Genomic DNA, 17,333 nt, shown 5'->3' with positions numbered 1-17,333 from the left:
TCGAAGGCATGCGAGGGAATGAAGCTGATCCTGAGGCTGACGCTGGGGGTGTCACTCCACCTAGCCCTAGGATGTCAGCATTTGTCTTTTCTCCTGCCAAGGCATTGGACATCATGAATCAGGGGCTGGAAAAGGCTGGGGCACGCATGAGCGGTCTGACACAAAAAATAGTCGGCTCGGTCACGTCTACAGTTCCTGATCCAGCCAAGTCCGCAGAGTTTGCCAACGAGGGCATGGAAGAAGTAGAAAAGACGCTTGCAGCTGCGGAAAACTTCGGATCCGCCATCATTCGAAAGGCGGCTCTCTCGCTTCAGAGTCAGCTTCCTCCAGTTGCGCAGGGCGTCGACAGGGTGAATGCAGAGCTTGAGCGTGCAGGCGATGTGTTGGGAAAAGCGGAAAGCATCGCAGAAGATGCAACGACGCAGGCAGTGGAGATCATTCGAGGCCTTGTGCCATCGCCGGCTCAAGGGATGTCTTTGATCAATTCACAGATCGCACACGCAGGTGAGCTCACGGCGGAGGCAGAGCGTATTGCGGAGTCCATGGCATCCCAAGCAGCCGCAGCCATCTCCAAGCACCTTCCTGCACCTTCAGCGGGCTTAGAGGAGATGAATAAGGGTGTGGAACAAGTGGGACAGCTGGCTAAGCTAGTGAGTGAAAGAATGGCGGAGAAGGTTAAAAAGGCTGTGGCTAGACCCCTCACAGTTTCCACGGACGAGGAGGAGCACAAGGAGGTGGGCAGTACCGGACGACCATCTCTCTCGACGGCGCAGATGGCTGATAAGATCAACAAAGGAATAGAGCGAGTAGAGCGAGCCGCACGGAGCGCGAGTGAGCGAAGTGCTTTTGAAGGTACAACAGAAGGAGGGGCAGCGGGGGAAATGGAAGAGAAAGGGCAGGAGGAGGGAATGAAAGTGAAGGAGGCGGCCGACACGGCCCCATCCCGGGAATCTGTTTCAGCAGACAAGAAATTCACGTCTTGTGTGGGTAAAAGATCCGATGAGAGCGTTCGCCATAACGTGCAAGAAGGTGAAATACATCGAGAGGGATGGCAACAGGCGTCGAATGAGTCTCCTTCACCTACAAGCGAGCCGATCAATCGAACCTCGCATGAGAAGCCGGAAGGTAGCGTGGCCTCCACGAAGGAAAGCGGGAAAGGTGCTGGTGACGCTTCTGTCCACAAGGACCGCCACACGGGGCCGCACAACACGCGTCCTTCGGGCCTTTGGGCACGATGGGAGAGGTGTTGGAGCACATGCACGAAGAATTTGAACGGGGTCTGAGGATGGACGGATACGGTCGTGGCAAGGCAGGAACGGTGAGTGCAGGAGACGACATATTGCCAGCAGGGGCGCAGTGTGTCGTCAGACGAGAGATGATTGTGGAGACGGAGGGGAAAGCAGGGGAAGTAGAGGAGACGACTTTGTCAGGGGAGGCTCTATTGTAGTTTTGATAAGGGAAGACGTCAAGAAGAGGCGCGAGTAATTTGAGGGCGCATCGATTTCTTGATGCCCACGGGTAAAAGTGGAGATGAAGTCCTCCAAGCGAAATGGAAGGGGGAGACGCGTCGAACAAAGGCGCTTTCAAGTCAAGGCATTGCCACATCGCAGCAACGACACATGCACGTGCAGGTAGGATGATGATGATAGGATGATGCAAGAGTCCGAGTCGGCATTAAATACAGACATTGCGCGTAACACCGCCCGCAAAAAAATAATCGTCATTCAACCTTTTACAAAACGTATAATTTTGTGTACATTCCTCAGATACTCCTTTTACTTATTTTCCTTTCGTAAACTTTCCTGATGTTGCAAGACGTATGCAAGTTTGTTTTTGACAATTTTATTCCATTTTAGTCTCGTGTTCTTGCTAACTCTCACTTGGAGAGCAATTCAAGATGTGCATCTTCCAATCACAGATGGCTTCAAGGGACGAAATGTTTTATGTCGGCATCCTCATGATGATGCGAGTTGTTGTTGTCAGTCCTATGCCGGAACAAATAGTCTGTCAGAGAGGGCAACCCCTTTTGTTCGTCCGCCGGCGCTCCATACTTGCCTGGTCGCACTCCTTCTGCAGTCACTCCCTCTGTTGCTGCGCCCAGATCTGCGCTTTGCACGCGGAGCGATGGAAGAGACTTGACAAGAAAGGACCTCAGAAGCCTCACCTCCTTCGCATACCCGTCCTCCGTCCTCTGTAACGCTCTCTTGAAGACCAAGAACTCGAAGCACGGCAATCCCGTCAGCTCTTGCCGGGGCTGGATTCGAGCCACTTGATTCCCCCGCCCCGCTCGAAGCAGAAACAGCACGACGGAGGCGCCAGCGGCGAGAAAGGGTTTGAGAGCATGCGTGTGGATGGGGTCGTCGAGGCGACCTGTGCAGACAAAAGCCACGTAAAGGAGTAGGGTGCCGGGCCCAGCCTTGGAGGGTGAGGCTGGAAGGAGGCAGGGAGGGGTGGGGGAAGCTGCCTCGTGCCCGCCTTTCGTTCCCCGAGACGTCTTCGCCCCTGGTGGATCGTCCGACACGGCATCGGCGATAACAGTCCCCACCAGCTCCCCGAATTCGGCCTCAAATTCCGGGTGGGCGTACAGCGTCATTACACCTTCCCCTCTATCTCTCGCGGCTTGCTCTGAGTCATCCTCTTTGCAGGCTGCAGCCCCTCTCCCTCGACAAGTGTGCCCCGCCTCCATTTCCCTCCCCCTCATCACTTGCCTCCCTGCTCCTTGCCGGTTCTCCAGCACACGTCCCACGCCGTTGGGTGCCCCGGAGGCCGCCGTCTGCGCTCTGCGTCCTTCTCGGACCCCAGCACCCTCTTCTTCCCCCTCCACTCCGGTACGCCCCTCCGTCCTCCTGTCGCTGTCCTCGTTCTCCGACTCTCTCTCGTCCTTTCTACTTCCTCTGTTGCTCTCGGTCTCCTCCCCCCTCTTTCCTTCCTCTCCTCCATCACTGCCCCCCCCCATTCTCTCCTTGGCACCGAGGACACCCTTCAGGCCGTCCGGGATGACCATGAACATCCGCCTCCTCGCCGACCCCAACCCTCTTCCCCCCTCGTCCCCTCCCGGTCCCCGTCCGCTCATGTCTGCCTCCGTGTTCGCAGCGGGCCGAGCGCCCTGAAAAGGGCTGAGGGAAAAAGGAGACAACACGTCGCGGCCAGCGGGATTCGAAGACGCCCCGGGCGTGGGTGGAGACTGTCTCATCCGCGGGCGAATGGTTGGCTTGGGGGGAGGCCCGCCTGTCCCCTCCTCGCCACGCCCTCGCCCTCCCGCCTCCTCTCGACCCATTCCCCTCTCCCGCACCATCCGCTCATACTCATAAGCCCGCCGCCGGATCTCGGTCATTTCCTCCCTCAGCTCCAGCTTCTCGCGCATAAGCCGCTTCTCCCGCTCGAGTACCAGGCCCAGAACGCCCTCCGTCCGCCGGCACCTCTCCTCCCACACTCCCTGCTGCTGCTCCGCGTCCTCCCTGCCCGCCTCTGCCCCTCTCAGGGCCGCCCGCAGCTCTTGGAGCTCCGCCTCGCGTTCGTTAGCGTGAGCTTCCAGGTTTTGCAGGAGCTCTGCCCGTACGGGGGGGAAGAGACATGAGCGTCACGATATACACTACATGTACAACCCCCATAGCGTCGGTCAAGGGCTATCAATCTTTCCTCTCCCTCCCTTTGAAGTCTCCTGCCTGCCCTCCCTCCCTCTCCCCCTCACCTGTCCGACGCCCGAGCTCTTCGTTGGCCCGCGCGGCCTCCTCTCCCAGGATCTGAGCTCCCTTGTGGGCCGCTTGCAGGCGCACCGAGAGAGAGCGGCACTCCTCTTCCAACGCCTCTAGCGCCTGCCCCGCTTCCTGCGCCTCCGACGCCGGCGCATGCCCGGCCTCGGCGTCCTCGCACCCTCCCTTTGCATATCTCGGGCGCTCGCACGACTGCTCGCCCCCCGCCTCCAGCGCCTCCCCTTTTCCCACCCTGGACGGGCTTTCCAGGTCCCCGAGACCCGACGGGGGCGAAGCGCGCCCCCGCCCCCTCGCAGGAGCAGAGGGAGCTAGCACAGCAACCTCGCACGGCCCTGTGTCCTGTTCCTTGGCCTCTCTCCCCGTTTCCCGCCCTCCTTTGTCGATAAAATCCTTCTCTCGACGCGCCGAGCTCGCCCGCTCCACCCCCTTCTCCTCCGTCCCTCCTGAGAGCAACCCCTCCGTCCCCGCCTGGCCCGGATCATGCCGCCCGACCACATCCATGGCCCTGAGCACCTTCTCCTTCCCCACCGAAGCCGGGGCTTTCCCTCGTGCCTCAACCTCCTCCTGTCGCACCGGCGGTTTCACCTGAGGCGCGTCAGGTCGGAGGCTCTCGGCGCTCTCCCCCGTCTCAGACTCTCCGCTTCCCTGGCCCCTCCCTTTCGCCACTGCCGCCATCAAAAAGGAGGGGCTGAGAGTCTGGGGAGAGAAGGAAGGACGTGTCGCCAGCACCTTCCTGGCGGTGGAGCAAGGGGACGCGGGAGTGATGGCCAAGGACGAGAGAGCGGGGGAGAGGTGGCCGGGATTCGCGGGCCTGTCGAGAGAAAAGGACCGACATCCAGGGAATGAAAAAAGTCATGGACGGTGTGTTCGACACAGCAAAGGGGGATCTTTAAACTGACGTCCTCCTTGTCGGGCCCTTACCTTGGGGAAGGGGAGGGGGAGACGGAGGCGCTCGAAGAGGTGGCCGGGGCCGAGCAGGCGCCCATCGAGCCAGTCTGCATCACTTCCGCCCGGCTTGTTGCCAAGACACCCGTGATGCTGCTGCCGGCACTGCTATGCCGACAGTGGGTGATGCTGGGAGAGTGCCGGTCAGAGCCGCTGTCGTTTGTGGCGCTCGCTGGAGGGACTGCCCTCACGTCCTTTACGGGCTCCTGCCGACCTGGGGAGACCCCTGGCAGCTTAGAAGTGGCATGGGAGCAAGACAATGACAGTCCGGTACGATGACGAGCACCAGCATTGTTTTCTGACTTTTTCCCACCAAAGCGAAGGAACGATGGGCCTTTCTGGTCTTTGACCATGATATTCCTGCCAAGCGCGGTGTCTACCACGCCGGAGAGACAGAACTCATTGAGATCCAAATCTGAAGATTGTGTGTGATGTGTCCACCGTGCATAAGTACTGAAACGTTAAATGCGAGGCAGTCGTGTTGATGCTCTTGAAAAAGGCGGCATAGTGCATCCATGTGAATAACCCAGGCACGGCAAGGAGTCAAGCCTGTGAGCAAGGAAGCATCATGCGACACATGTCGCTACCTGAGTACACTCGTTCATCGCAGTGGTATGCGTAAATTCAGAAGATATTGACACATTTTTTCCTTGCCGGGACCCCCAAACCTGGAAATAAGCCCGAGTAATTGGAATTTCTTACGTCCTTTATGATCCAGCCGGAAGCTTCAACCGGGACCGCTTGAGGCCAGGCTCGCCAACCTCCCTTAGACGTTGGACTCCTTCTTCCAACTCAATCTTGTAGTGGGATGTACGACGTGAATAGAACAGGACAGGTTGAAAAAGGGTAGTGAAGCAGAGATAGGGCTTCCGAGCCCCGAAATTGGGGAGTAAAAACAAAATATTTGTCACGTGAAACTGACTTAATACTCCATCATCCTGCACAATTATTTTTGTTCCAAACTTTCCATGATACACGTATTCAACAGCTTGCTCCCAATTCATTTTTATTTTCTCTCATTGGAACAAGATCCTTGGTCCTTTCTTGTTACAAATAGCACAAGCGGCAACGGAGCTCCGGCAAAGAGTAGGGGCTTTCCGTAGTCTATCAGGTCCCACAAACCGCGGCGTATTCTGTCAAAGGTCCCATTGAATACATCACCTGCACCCTTAGTGTATTCCAATGACTCCGGTAGGGCTTGAATGTTGCGGAGGGCGGTAGACAAGGCGGCGGTAGTTGCAAGGGAGGCAAATGCAGATTGAAAGACTCGGGACGCCGGAGTCTGCATGCTGACATCTAAGTATGGTGCCGTCCAATGAGGGCTGTGTAGGTGATTTTTAGTGAGATCATTCCCTGGACTAAGCAATGTGCCCGATACGAGAATCCCAACACTGATCTACTTAAAGCATACACAGCTTCGTCCTCGGTTCGGGATGTTCTCATGGTATAACTTTCCCCACCGTGAACAAATTGCCTTCGCATACCATCCTCTCCTTCTGAAAGATATATTACTTACCGGAACGAAATTCTCGCCACGGATATGGCTTGAAATTGTACGTCCAACTCCCCTGTAGGCGTGCTGGTCTCCTCATGCCATCCTACAGCCAATACTAACCGCGGCTTCCGCAAGGTGTCAACCACGTGCCCGCGCACGAAGTCGTACAATTTATCGAATCGAAAAGTAAATGTGTCCTCAACCACGTCGCAAACTTCGGCGTCGCTCATCACGGTCAGGTGCTGAGTCTGAGAATGGAGAGGAGCAGTCATTGTGATTGGGGCCAATGGCACGCCAGCCCTCCACGATGCTGCTGCATGTGTTGGGTTTAAAACGTGCATCCTGATGTAAGTAGCTTCATGGAATGCGAAATCCTTACAAGAGGAGTGCTCATGCGGAGATTTCAAATCATACATTACAATAAGAACTTCTCCTTGAGTCAGAACGATACAAATAATGCGCGTACTTGGTGAGATTGATCCTCAAAAAAAGAACGGTGGCCAGACCAAATATCCTTTCTGTCCAAAAAGAACTTTGTTTACCATCGTCGAAAATTAAATCCTCACAGCCGAACCGCCAAACGCCTTCAGTGTGCGGTGTAAATGTGTCTTATTACCAGGTATTGTTGAAGTGGGGGGGACGCTCCTCCCTCTCTCCGAGCACGCCGGCTCGACAATTTTTCCCTCAAACCAAATGCACTCGAGCATACATTACAGACATGAAGATACCATTGCGTAAATGACTTATATCGCCACCCCACGATGCCTTTTCCCGCCCCAGGGTTTCGGGCCCTCACGGTCACGTCTCCGCCCCTCACTCTCACTCCAATACCGCATTCGGACACGCCTCCTGCTGACCTCCAGACGGCGCTGTGGCCCTTTCCCACCCCACTCCCCGGACACGATGGCCTGCTCCAGCACGTCGTCCACCCCTAGACTGTCCTCCTCGACATTTGTCACGCCCTTTGACTCCTCGTCGCGGGTAGAGGGCGTCGGACGCTCCCATCAAAGCACCGAGCTCCTTGCCAGGCGCGTGTCCGGTGTGCGCATCGACCTTTCTCCCCCTTCCCCGCCCATCTCTTCCTCCACGCGCCCAGGCGACGGGATGTCGCCCCTTTTATCCAACGCCCAATCGTTCCAAAACCAGTTGCACCGTCATTCTCGGCAATCCTCAACATGCAGCGGCAACGACACCCTGTCGGCCTCCTCCTCCTCTACCTCCTCCTCCTCCTCGCCCTTTCCGGCCCTTCTCAAGGCCTTCAACCCCCAAGAGGTACAGGTGGAGGTGGAGTGCGAACCTGCGGCCATCGGAGACAGGGTCCTCCTCCGCAGCATCATCATCCACAACATGTCGAAGCTCGACCTGGACGACTCCCTCACGCTCACTGCGGAGCCCAACGACCTCTGCTTTCTGGAGCGCGTCCTGGTCGGCAGTCTGGCCAGAGGGCAACGCAAGGTCGTCCCACTCCAGCTCCGGGTCAGGAGCTCACTGACCATGCCCTACGAGGACGCGATCCCAGAGAGATATGTCCTCACCCTCAGCCACGCCTCTCCTTCCTCTCTCCCGCCTTCTTCCGCCTCCTCCCCGCCCCCCGACCTGGAGATCCGCTACAGCTTCGAGAACTCCTTCCGGTACTTCCTCAAGGGCCTCCCGGGCCTGGCCCCTCGACGTGTGGTCAGCCTTCCCTGTCCGTCACCGCCCTCGCGCCCCCCGTCCTCCCCCCCTGCCCGGCGCCGCCTCCCCGCGCCCTGCAACCTCGTGCTGGTGGGTCCTGCCGGCGCGGGGAAGTCCACCCTGCTCGCCCACCTCCTCACGCTCGTCAGCGAGCGGGAGCACGTCAATTTGGGCGGTGTGCGGACCTGCGCCACCTCCTCGCACGGGACCTTGGAGCTCCGCGCCTACCCCCTGCACCCGACCGTCTCGGCGGTCTCCGTTTGGGACACCCGTGGCTTCACACCCAGCACCTACACGTGCGAAGAGCTCGCCAATATTTTGGCGGGCGACTACCCGGAGCGGCGGTGGGACCCGGTGGGGCGGGACGCGGGGAGGGAGGCGGAGGTGCGGGAAGAGGGGGGGGCGACCCGAGCCCTGCGGGAGCAGCAGGCCTGTGTGGTGGTCCTCCCGGAGGGGATCCTTCAGTCCGCGGTGGAGCTGGACCAGCTCCGCCGGCAGCTGGAGCTGGTGCAGCGGGCAGGCCTGAACCCCTTGGTCCTGCTCACCCACGTGGACCTGGCCTACCCCAGCCTGCGGGCGGACCCGTCGGGGCGTGGGGTGGGGGAGCTGGGGGAGGCGAGGCGGGAGGCGGCCCGGCAGCTGGGGGTGGAGGCGAACCGCGTCCTGCACATGGTGCCCTACAAGGACGAGGAGACCAGGTGCGTGCCGCCTTTATTCGACGTGTGGTCCCCGTCCTCCCGGCCCATGTCTTGATAAACCGGCCCGTGACGGCGCTTGCGCGGGCCTCCGGTCCCCCGAGCGGGTCCTGTCTCGCTCACGACGACCCACTTACCTCGACACACACACCCCGCAGGCGCTTCTCCATCGACCGCTTGGTTTACAAGGTCCTGGCCAAGGCGCTACAGCTGGCTGCCGAGTACGTGGAGTCGCACCCTGAGGGCGCCCGGGAGGAGGGCCCAGGTCAGGAGGCAGTCCCCTTGCGCTCCTTGTTCGGCGTCTCCCACGCCTGGCCGGCCTTTCTGGAGGCGGAGGACTCTGCCCCGGACGCCCTCCGTGAGGAGCCAAGAGAGGGGGGGCAGCCGGGCGGGCTCCGAGGCCCCTCGGTGGCCTCGTCGGGCCGGACGTCGCCTCTGGGCGGGGTGGCGGGGAGGGGCGAGGTGGGGTCGGGGGGGGCGGGCGGGGAGGGCGGGCGGGGAGGGCGGGATGAGGACAGTGAGACGGTGGTGGTGAGGGCGGAGGAGAGGGAGAGGGGTGGGGGGGTAGAGGAGGACGGGACGGAGGACGGGGAGGGGGGGGGGGGAGGCGGGGGGGAGGAGGGGAAGAGGAGGAGGAGGGATGTCCTGGATGCGTGGTTCGTGGACGATAAGCGAGGGGACCATGCCAGAGCCGTACATGCGGGGGGGGTCTCTGAGACGGACGGCGGCCGAGGAAGGGAAGAGAGTGGGTAGAAGGGGGGAGGGGACTGTATGAAAGGAATGGAGGCGGGGAGGAGAGGCCGGTCAGCGAGAGTGAAAAAAATAGAGAAATTCGCTTCACTTCAGCGAGAGTGAAAAAAAAGAGAAATTCGCTAATTCAAACAAAGCCCTGAGTGCCCGCTCACGCTTCTTGTTCCTTGCCCGATTCTCGGGACTCCGCCTTCTCCCAGGGCCGAGTTCCCCCCCCCCCAAACATCTCTCATCCCAATATCGCGAGAGCCTCCGGCGTGGCGAGGCTGGGACCGGGAGCAGTCGCCGAGAAGGGAGGGGAGGAAGAGCCCTCACAGGCTGAGGGCGAAGTCCGCAAAGTCTCGCAGCGACCGGAGCGTCTCCTCCTTGCCCTTGTCGTCGTAGATGGTGTGCTCGTAGAAGCCCCTCCTCCCCGCCTCCCCCATGAGGGCGTGCTCTATGGCCACAGTCGCCCTCGACACCGCCGCCTCCACCTCCTCCTCCTTCCCTCCCTCCTCCCCTCCATACCGCTCCCGCAGCTGGTCCACGGTGTTGAGAGTCACCCAGACGCCGATCAGGCGGGCCTCCCCCAAGGCCAGCAGCTTGTCTGCAGCGAAGGCGTCCAGCGCCAGCACCGACACCTTCCCTTCCTTTCTCATCACGTCCACCACGTCGCTCGGCCGAAGTCCGAACCAGGCCCTGCCCTCCCCCGCTTCCTCCTGATAGGCCGTCAAGAAGCGCCCTTGCTCCCGCATGACTTGGAAGGCGAAGTCCTCCACGAAATGGTAGTCCCGCCCGTCCACCTCCCCCTCCTTCGGTGCCCGCGTGGTCACCCACACGGGCTCGGCGTATCTTTGTAACGGATCGCTTTCAACCAGTCTGCGCGCCAGACCGCGCTTTCCCATCCCGTCCGGCCCACTCACCACCAGCACCGTCACCTCCTTTCTGTAAGCGCCCCCCCCGGCCTCCGCGGCCGCCGTCTCTCCCTCCCTCCCTCCCTCCCTCCCTCCCTCCCTCCCTCCCTGCAGCCTGTCGACCAGGGCCATGCCCGCCCTCACCGACCCCCCCAGGGTACCCGCCTGCCCCCGCTGCCCCTCGCTCCTCCGCGCCAGCATCTCCCCCACCTCCCGCCCCAGCATCGGCACTCGGTACGAGAGGAAGCCCAAGGTGGCCGACCAGAACTCGTCCTGGGGAACGTAGTTGAAGAGCCGGCCCCCCGCCAGGCCCGCGCCCCCTCCCCCCCCTCCATGTGCAGGTTCTTGTAGGCCAGGGCCGCGATCAAGACGACGGGGACCAAGAATCGGGTCGCGCCCACGCTCCTCCCCACCAGACTCCCCCCCCGGGCCTTGCTGAGCCCTCCCCCCTCCCCCCCCGCCCTGCCCCATGGCGTCCGCTCTCTGCGTGAGGAGGACCAGGTACAGCACGGAGCCCGCCACGCCCGCCAGAAAGATCCCTGCGTCCTCCACGCCGGCGTTCAGGCCCACGGCGACGGTCGCGAGGCCTCCGAAGGCGGCCGTGTCCGTCAGGATCCGCCGCTTCAAGTCCCGGTACTTGCTCCTCGCCGCCTCCATAGCCTCTGCGTCCACCTTGGCGGGCGCCAGGGAGAAGCCCTCCGTCCTGTAGCCGGGTGCCATCCTCACGGGCTCCCGCCTCCGCCCCATCCCTTCCCCTCCCGCTTCCTCTTTGTGCGGCACTTTGAAGGCGTCCGAGCTGCCGATGTAGAAATGCGAGAGGGGCTGGAGGGCGCTCACGGGGAAGGTCCGGGCCCGCGCCCCCTTCTCTGCACGGTACAGGTCTTCCCCGACGTCCTTGAAGGGGGTCAAGTCGGCGATCCATTCCTTCCCGCCTCGCCCGTCCCCTGTCAGCTGCAGGAATCGGATCTGCCCGATGCCCGTGTCGCCCACCCACTTCCCGGGGAAGAGCACGACGTCCCCGAGCCTGGGGTAGGGGAGGGAGGTGGGGGCGGGGGGAGCAGTGCCAAAGGCATTGTTCTTGCTGCTGTGGGGAGAATCATGTGCGAGTATTTTGGGAGGTGAGACCGCTGTAGGCGCTTGATATGATGTAGCGGTGGACTTCAGACAGGAACAGATGAAGAGGGAGATGATATGGCCAAGAAGCTGGAGAAGACGCAGGGATGGAAGTTTCACGACATGAGGCGGATGCGGGATGTCGACCGCTACAAAGCTCACGAGTAGAAGGCCTCGAGAGAGAAGCGGTAAGCTGAAATCTTAATGGGGCGAAGGAAGAAAACAAGGACACAGGGGCAACTTCAGCATGGGCGTGCCATTCGAGACATACCTGTCGGTCGAGGTCGAGGTGACTATGTTGATTGTTCTTGGGACGCTTCTCGCGAAATACAGCGTGTCCAAGGAGGGAAGCTGCGGAGCAGTCACGGGACATGTGTATGTCCTCCCACCGACGCGATAGAGGTTTCCACCGGGAAGGTGGAAAGCTACCACGTCAGATCTAAAATTTACTAGAAACTGGAAAACTATAGCCAATCGTAATGACAGAAAGGGTGGATGCTTCATGATCGTCGGAGGAAATAAGTACAGGGGGTCGAGGCACTGCAGCGGAGGGAGGCGGCGTGCTGATGTTGAGGTTGTCGGCAGGGTTGAAGGACCTCGGTCTCGCGATGTTGCTGTGATGTGTGTAATCTATTAACTGGCGCACGATGCAACCATATCCACCATATCACATACACCCTGGCATGCTCCTTGACAACCACAGACCCTAAGATGGCAGCGGGCGCGGGCGGGCCAGGGGAGCGCGTTGTATTTCCTCGACAGATCCCGTCGCCAAGAGCGACAGAAAACTAACCTCCTACCCCAGCATTCGCACGACCCCCAGGCGCTTTATTGTCTCGTTTTGACGCACGCAGGGCCTCAACGTCCTACGATGGGAGATGGGAAAAATATCATTCTAGACACTGGAGGATAAAGGCTCGCGAGGAACACCTTTCATGCAGATTTCAATGGCATTATGAAACTCATTTTTGTAATTTCCTACCTATTTTGTCAGGAAGAAATTGGATAATGGTGAACGCGATAGCTGGTAGACAGGAGATGCTAGGTCATCTTTCTTTGACTGAGGCCCGCATTCTCTACATTCGAAACCTTCTACTGATTTTACTATCATTCCTGGTGGGCGGTCCCACTTTGCTGTCCATTCTAGCTTCCTTTCGCTCGCGATTATTAAGCCCGATTTGTAAATTTTCCCATATTTTGGTAAGCCTCCCGGCATGGAAGATATGGCATGGATCTAGTTAATAAGATTATCCGCTTAAATCTAGCGAGCAGTTTTCCTTAACATAATCTATTCCCCCTTTGTCTGAGTATGAGGTACGATCAGAGCAATTATAGCGTTGGGAGTCGATCTGATTTCGCATTGACGCTTTTCATTATCCAAATATATCTGTCTCTACTCCATTCTATATAGATTGGTGCCTTACTCACAATTGAGCTCTTGCAATGTATCTTTTGGTTCTTTGGTATGGTTGTGGCGGCGCTGAACGATGGTGCCCTTCCAAGCAATGGGACTCTGAGGCTGGAAGAAGCCAACAAATGGTGCAGGCCTTTGGGCATTATAACTTACTGGCTAGACTTGCAGAATAGTATGTGGCACGTAGTGATCGCTTGGAAAATGTGGTCGTGGGTGTACCACCGCCAGCCCGTCTATGTCCTCTGTCGTGATCTCCTCCCCGTTGCTCTGGCCACTTGCCTCCTTGCCGCAGGCTTGACTTTGATTCCTGCCTTTGAAGGAACTGTTGGCCTGACACGGCACTCACATTGTTTCTTGACAACCTTTTGGAAGAAAGACGGCGACGCAGCCCTTGCATTTCTGCTTGACCGGTGGCTTCTGCTCCCGATCTGCTGGGTGTTAGTGGCCTACTTCAACATTTCCACCATTTTTATTCTGAGAAAAGATGAACGGCCCTTACCAATGAGCTCTCGACGGCTACAACTACGCCTATGGCTAGTCACGTTCAGTTTTTGTGTCCTTTGGGGTTTGATGGTGGTACCCTCGTACGTGCGCACATTTGCGGCTGTTTTCTTGCTTCAGGTAAGCAAGCTTTACAGATAAGCAATAGCGTTCTCTCTTCACCTTTCACAATGATTGCTCACCCTTCATGATCTTATTTATATCACTATATGCTTCATCGTCTGACAGTGGAATCTGGCGATGGCATTTGTCGATGCGCTTTGCTACAGTTTCCCTGAAAGTCTTGGTGCGACTAAGTGGATGTGTCGTTGTTGTCCTCGCGTTGTGGGTGCCTTTTTCGGTGATTCGTACAGAGATGCGATAGATAGGCTTCGATTCTCTTCGCAGTGGATATCAACGCCAATGCCAGGAGAAGATACAGCGGTGGGCGGGGGAACCTCTCATTCGTGGTGGAGGCGGGCGCTAGTTTCCGATTCTTCTCAGGCAATTTCCAACCCAGCGCTTCACTCGCATAGCATCTTTCTTACCACTTTCGACTTGGCTTGCGAGCCCCTGCCTAAGAACAATCTTTTGCTGTCTGTTTTATCCCGAAACTTGCTGGCGGAGGGCTTGGAGCATTGGATTCCTGCAGGCGGATACCATATCTATGCAATCGCGGTACAGAGAAGCACCGATTTTTTACATCTGCGGGAAGCCGTTCACAAGCAGCTAGGGGGCAACGCTAAGTTCTCGCTTGTGGCAACAGCGGAGCTAAACGATGCCACGCACGCCTCCAAGTCGGCTCTCATGCTCTTTGTTCGTACGGTCGATGTCGAGTCTGGCGCCTTCCGTTTGATAGGAGTAAACGAGCGCCCCATCCGGGCAACTTGCACAGGCACTAAGGGTTTGCTCGGATTGAGCTTCCGTTTTTATGATCAATCCATTGCAGTTATCAATGCTCACCTCCCTGAACGGGATCAGTACAGCTATGATGATGATTACCGCGCGAGACATGTGGCAGCCATGCTTCGGAAATTGCGACTCAATGGTGAACACGAGCTTTTCGACACGCATTTACAGTACCACCATGTCTTCTTATTAGGCAATTTAAATTATCGAACACGGGGTCACAGCCCGTCCGAGGTCTTAAGCAAGGTTGTAGAGTCCGCGGTAGCATGTCAAAGCATGCTGGAGAGAGTCAGTCGTCCCGGTATGGACTGCAACTGGCGGGCTGTGGGCTACTCAAGGTTCTGGAGCGCTGAATCTCAAGGTGCGGCGAACCTGCCCCTCATTCCTCGTGGTCCATTGTGGCGAACGCATCACGGCGACGAGGAGTGGAAAGAAGGGGAGGAATTGAGACAAGGCGACGAAGAATCACGGCTCGCTTGTGTAGAATTGGGAGTGCGGGGCATGGAGCACCAGACTGTGCAATCATTGATGGACGTAGTGGCCCGCGCTTGGTCGTGGGTAAAACATATGGACACCCTTATCTCTTCCATCCAAAAGGGGCTCATGTTGCACGGATTTGGAGAGTGCCCCATCGTCTTTCCTCCGACCTACAAATGGAACAAGGCTGCTTACGGCGAAGACTTCATCGTACCATCTGTGGTCGAAAAAGCCTACGTTACACAGGAGACGAAAAGACCATGGATCGATCTGACGCCGTCATATACCGACAGGATCCTCTACCGCTCGACTCCTGGGGTGTCTCACAGGCTACTGCCACTGGCTTACGACGCTCTGGAAAGGGGCCCTTTGGCCATCATTTCCGACCACCGCCCGGTCTCTGCCGCTTTTTCTCTACTGTTGAATACAGCTCACCCCCTCGCTCTTTACCTTGGTGAGTTCTCTCCCCTCGCGGCAACAAATATTGAACAGGGCAGTGTAGATGGTGCTGATACATTTTGGCAATACGGGGAGTCATCGGAAATTGCAAGGGCGATGGCAAGAGCGGCAATCGTGCGCCAAGTAGGGAGGCCAGTCTCGTCTACCCGCTACATGCGTCCTTCTTCTTATCGTTCCAGTTTTCCACCCCTTCTTATCACCGTTTGCTTGAGTAACTTCAGTTTTCAATTTATGGGATTTAAAAACGTAGATTTCTTCCGCCGCCGAGATCGACCACGTGCTGAAGGTAGTCGAAACACAAATTCACACTGTTGTTTTTACGGTTTTCGTCCCGATTCAGAGAGACGTGCATCTGAGAACCAGCAAGACGATGCTGGTAGTAAAACCCCTTCAAGACCTGCCTTACCAGGAGACTTTGCGCAGGACACGAAGGAGGGTGGTGCTGGACGCCGAGAATCCTTACCGGAGAGACGGGAGCATGTTTCGAATGCCGGAGGTAATGCGCCCCCCCTTCTCGCCACAATTTACCTGAGCGGCAGAGCAATTCTTCTCGCGTAAGCTGGATGAGCGACACCCCGGAGGAGAATGAGTCGGGTCGGGAGGGCGGTCCAGCTTTCATGGAGGACATGGGAACCAACACGGCGGTACATTTGGTGGAGGAGATAGTTTTGCTCTACCCTTTACCGTGTGAGGACCCGTTGTGGCGCCTTCGACACCATCAGGCCTTAGACGAGTCACTCCGCGTGCATGAAGAATGTTCAGCTGCCTCTCACAGAACTTCTGGAGAGCAGATGTTACGAAACTTGCACACGATGCGGTGGCAACCCGAATTGGAGGCTCGTGACGAGCTCACACGGACACGGGAGGAGGGCACGGGACACTTTGAGGTGGATATTCTGACATTCGGTCCGCTGCCGATGACACAACATGCGCTTATAAAATTCATGGGTAGCCACAAGCGGGAGCTGGGACAAGGCGTAATGTGTGTTCGAAACGACCTTCTTCAGGACTGCACGCCACCTTCAATACAAGATGAAGCACCCGGAGAAAAGACTTCACCGTCCGGATTTCTTACGTGTCGCAGTCGAGACAAGCTGCCCGTGGTGGATGGGGGAGGACGAAGCGTAACAGGAGAATATAGGTTCAGCTCGCCATTCAGCACTGCCGCCTCGGACTCTACTTTGCCCCAGGTTTTGTACAGCGATGAGAAAAAGAGAATGACTTCATCCGCGGCTGACAGAGAGAAAGGGAAAAGTCCCGACAGGAAATTACAGCGTCAAAGAGTTCCGCTATCCGTTGGTGGTGATTATAGAGGGATAGTGGAGTTTTTATGCGAGGTGAAGGCCCGTCGTCGGACACGAGACGGTGCCCGACTACAAGTCCCGCAGGGCAAGCCACAGTCGTCTCGACGAGGGGGGGATTAAGTGGATTTTCCCGATGATGTTTTTACTTGCCTCGGACGATTTGGTCACATGGGGGTAAGGAGGCCGCAATTTTCGGGAAAAAAGACTATTAAGATTGCGACGTGGAATGCACTCAAAATGTCCAAAAAAACAATTAAAATTAACACAAAAGTACCATCCAAAAAGCAGCAGCAATGATATGCAGGTTTTACGAACAGACTGTCCTTTACAGCCCTCTTAGATCTGATGCAAGATTCTTGGATTTGGATTTCTGACGCCTTATATTTGTGGCCTGGCCGCGTAACGGATATCGGCCGTCACCAGTCTCTATGCGCGATCCATTAGTCTCGTGCTCCCTGACTACCTTTTCACCTGTACAAGACGGCCTCAGCCAGGACCAGGGCTGCCTCCTGCTGCACTCCTTTACAAATCCTTCCCATCCCCGATAGCGAGGGTTTCAGATCCTTTCCGGCTCTTTCACTGCCTGGGCTCTCCGTGGCTCCACGTCTTTTGGGGGCTGCATGAATGTCTGCTGGGCGCGAAAGGCCGCATACACCCCCTCCTTGGCCAGGAGCTCCGCATGGGTGCCTCGCTCGACCACGGCTCCGCTCTTGAGAACAATGATGCTGTCGCAGGACTCAATGGTGCTGAGTCGCTGTTCGTGTTCAAAATGCGGAGGTGTGAATCTTGGTCAGACCCTGAGAATTTTCCGACCCCGAAAACTTAAAAAAAAATGACCACCCCATCCCTCCCTCCCTCCCTCCCTCTCTCGTACATGAGCAATGATGAGGGTCGTTCTCCCCTCCGCTGCCCTTTCCAACGCCGCCTGGACGATCGCCTGGGAACTCTGGTCAAGCGCTGAGCTGGGCTCGTCGAGCAGAAGGACCTGGTGGTCGAGACAGAGAAGAGTGCA

The 17,333-nt window shown here is 57.7% G+C and overlaps 5 protein-coding genes across 5 annotated transcripts; 1 reads left to right on the top strand and 4 right to left on the bottom strand.

Annotated features, from left to right (window-relative positions):
• Positions 1-3,189: 3,189 nt before the first annotated feature.
• Positions 3,190-4,903, bottom strand: NGA_0186100 (uncharacterized protein; the record flags this gene model as incomplete). Its single annotated transcript, XM_005854275.1, has 4 exons — positions 3,190-3,228; positions 3,293-3,549; positions 3,692-4,524; positions 4,635-4,903. Coding segments are annotated over 4 exons (1,398 nt in total), but the record flags the coding sequence as incomplete, so codon positions are not given.
• A 683-nt stretch (positions 4,904-5,586) lies between these two features.
• On the bottom strand, positions 5,587-6,469 carry NGA_0186000 (uncharacterized protein). Its single transcript, XM_005854274.1, has 2 exons — positions 6,175-6,469; positions 5,587-5,980 (listed from the first exon to the last, which is right to left on the bottom strand). Exons 1-2 carry the CDS (start codon positions 6,423-6,425, stop codon positions 5,665-5,667), a joined length of 567 nt encoding a protein of 188 aa, XP_005854336.1. The 5' UTR covers positions 6,426-6,469; the 3' UTR covers positions 5,587-5,664.
• A 461-nt stretch (positions 6,470-6,930) lies between these two features.
• Positions 6,931-9,176, top strand: NGA_0186400 (uncharacterized protein; the record flags this gene model as incomplete). Its single annotated transcript, XM_005854276.1, has 2 exons — positions 6,931-8,525; positions 8,681-9,176. Coding segments are annotated over 2 exons (2,091 nt in total), but the record flags the coding sequence as incomplete, so codon positions are not given.
• A 407-nt stretch (positions 9,177-9,583) lies between these two features.
• Positions 9,584-9,910, bottom strand: NGA_0568920 (guanylate kinase; the record flags this gene model as incomplete). Its single annotated transcript, XM_005854277.1, has 1 exon — positions 9,584-9,910. The coding sequence occupies one exon, from the start codon at positions 9,908-9,910 to the stop codon at positions 9,584-9,586; it is 327 nt and encodes a 108-aa protein (XP_005854339.1).
• A 1,257-nt stretch (positions 9,911-11,167) lies between these two features.
• On the bottom strand, positions 11,168-11,896 carry NGA_0569220 (uncharacterized protein; the record flags this gene model as incomplete). Its single annotated transcript, XM_005854278.1, has 2 exons — positions 11,168-11,249; positions 11,550-11,896. Coding segments are annotated over 2 exons (429 nt in total), but the record flags the coding sequence as incomplete, so codon positions are not given.
• Positions 11,897-17,333: the final 5,437 nt, after the last annotated feature.

Source organism: Nannochloropsis gaditana, assembly GCF_000240725.1.
Source record: "Nannochloropsis gaditana CCMP526 unplaced genomic scaffold scaffold558, whole genome shotgun sequence".
Classification (NCBI taxonomy): Eukaryota; class Eustigmatophyceae; order Eustigmatales; family Monodopsidaceae; genus Microchloropsis; species Microchloropsis gaditana.
This window is presented reverse-complemented; position numbering and strand designations above follow the sequence as displayed.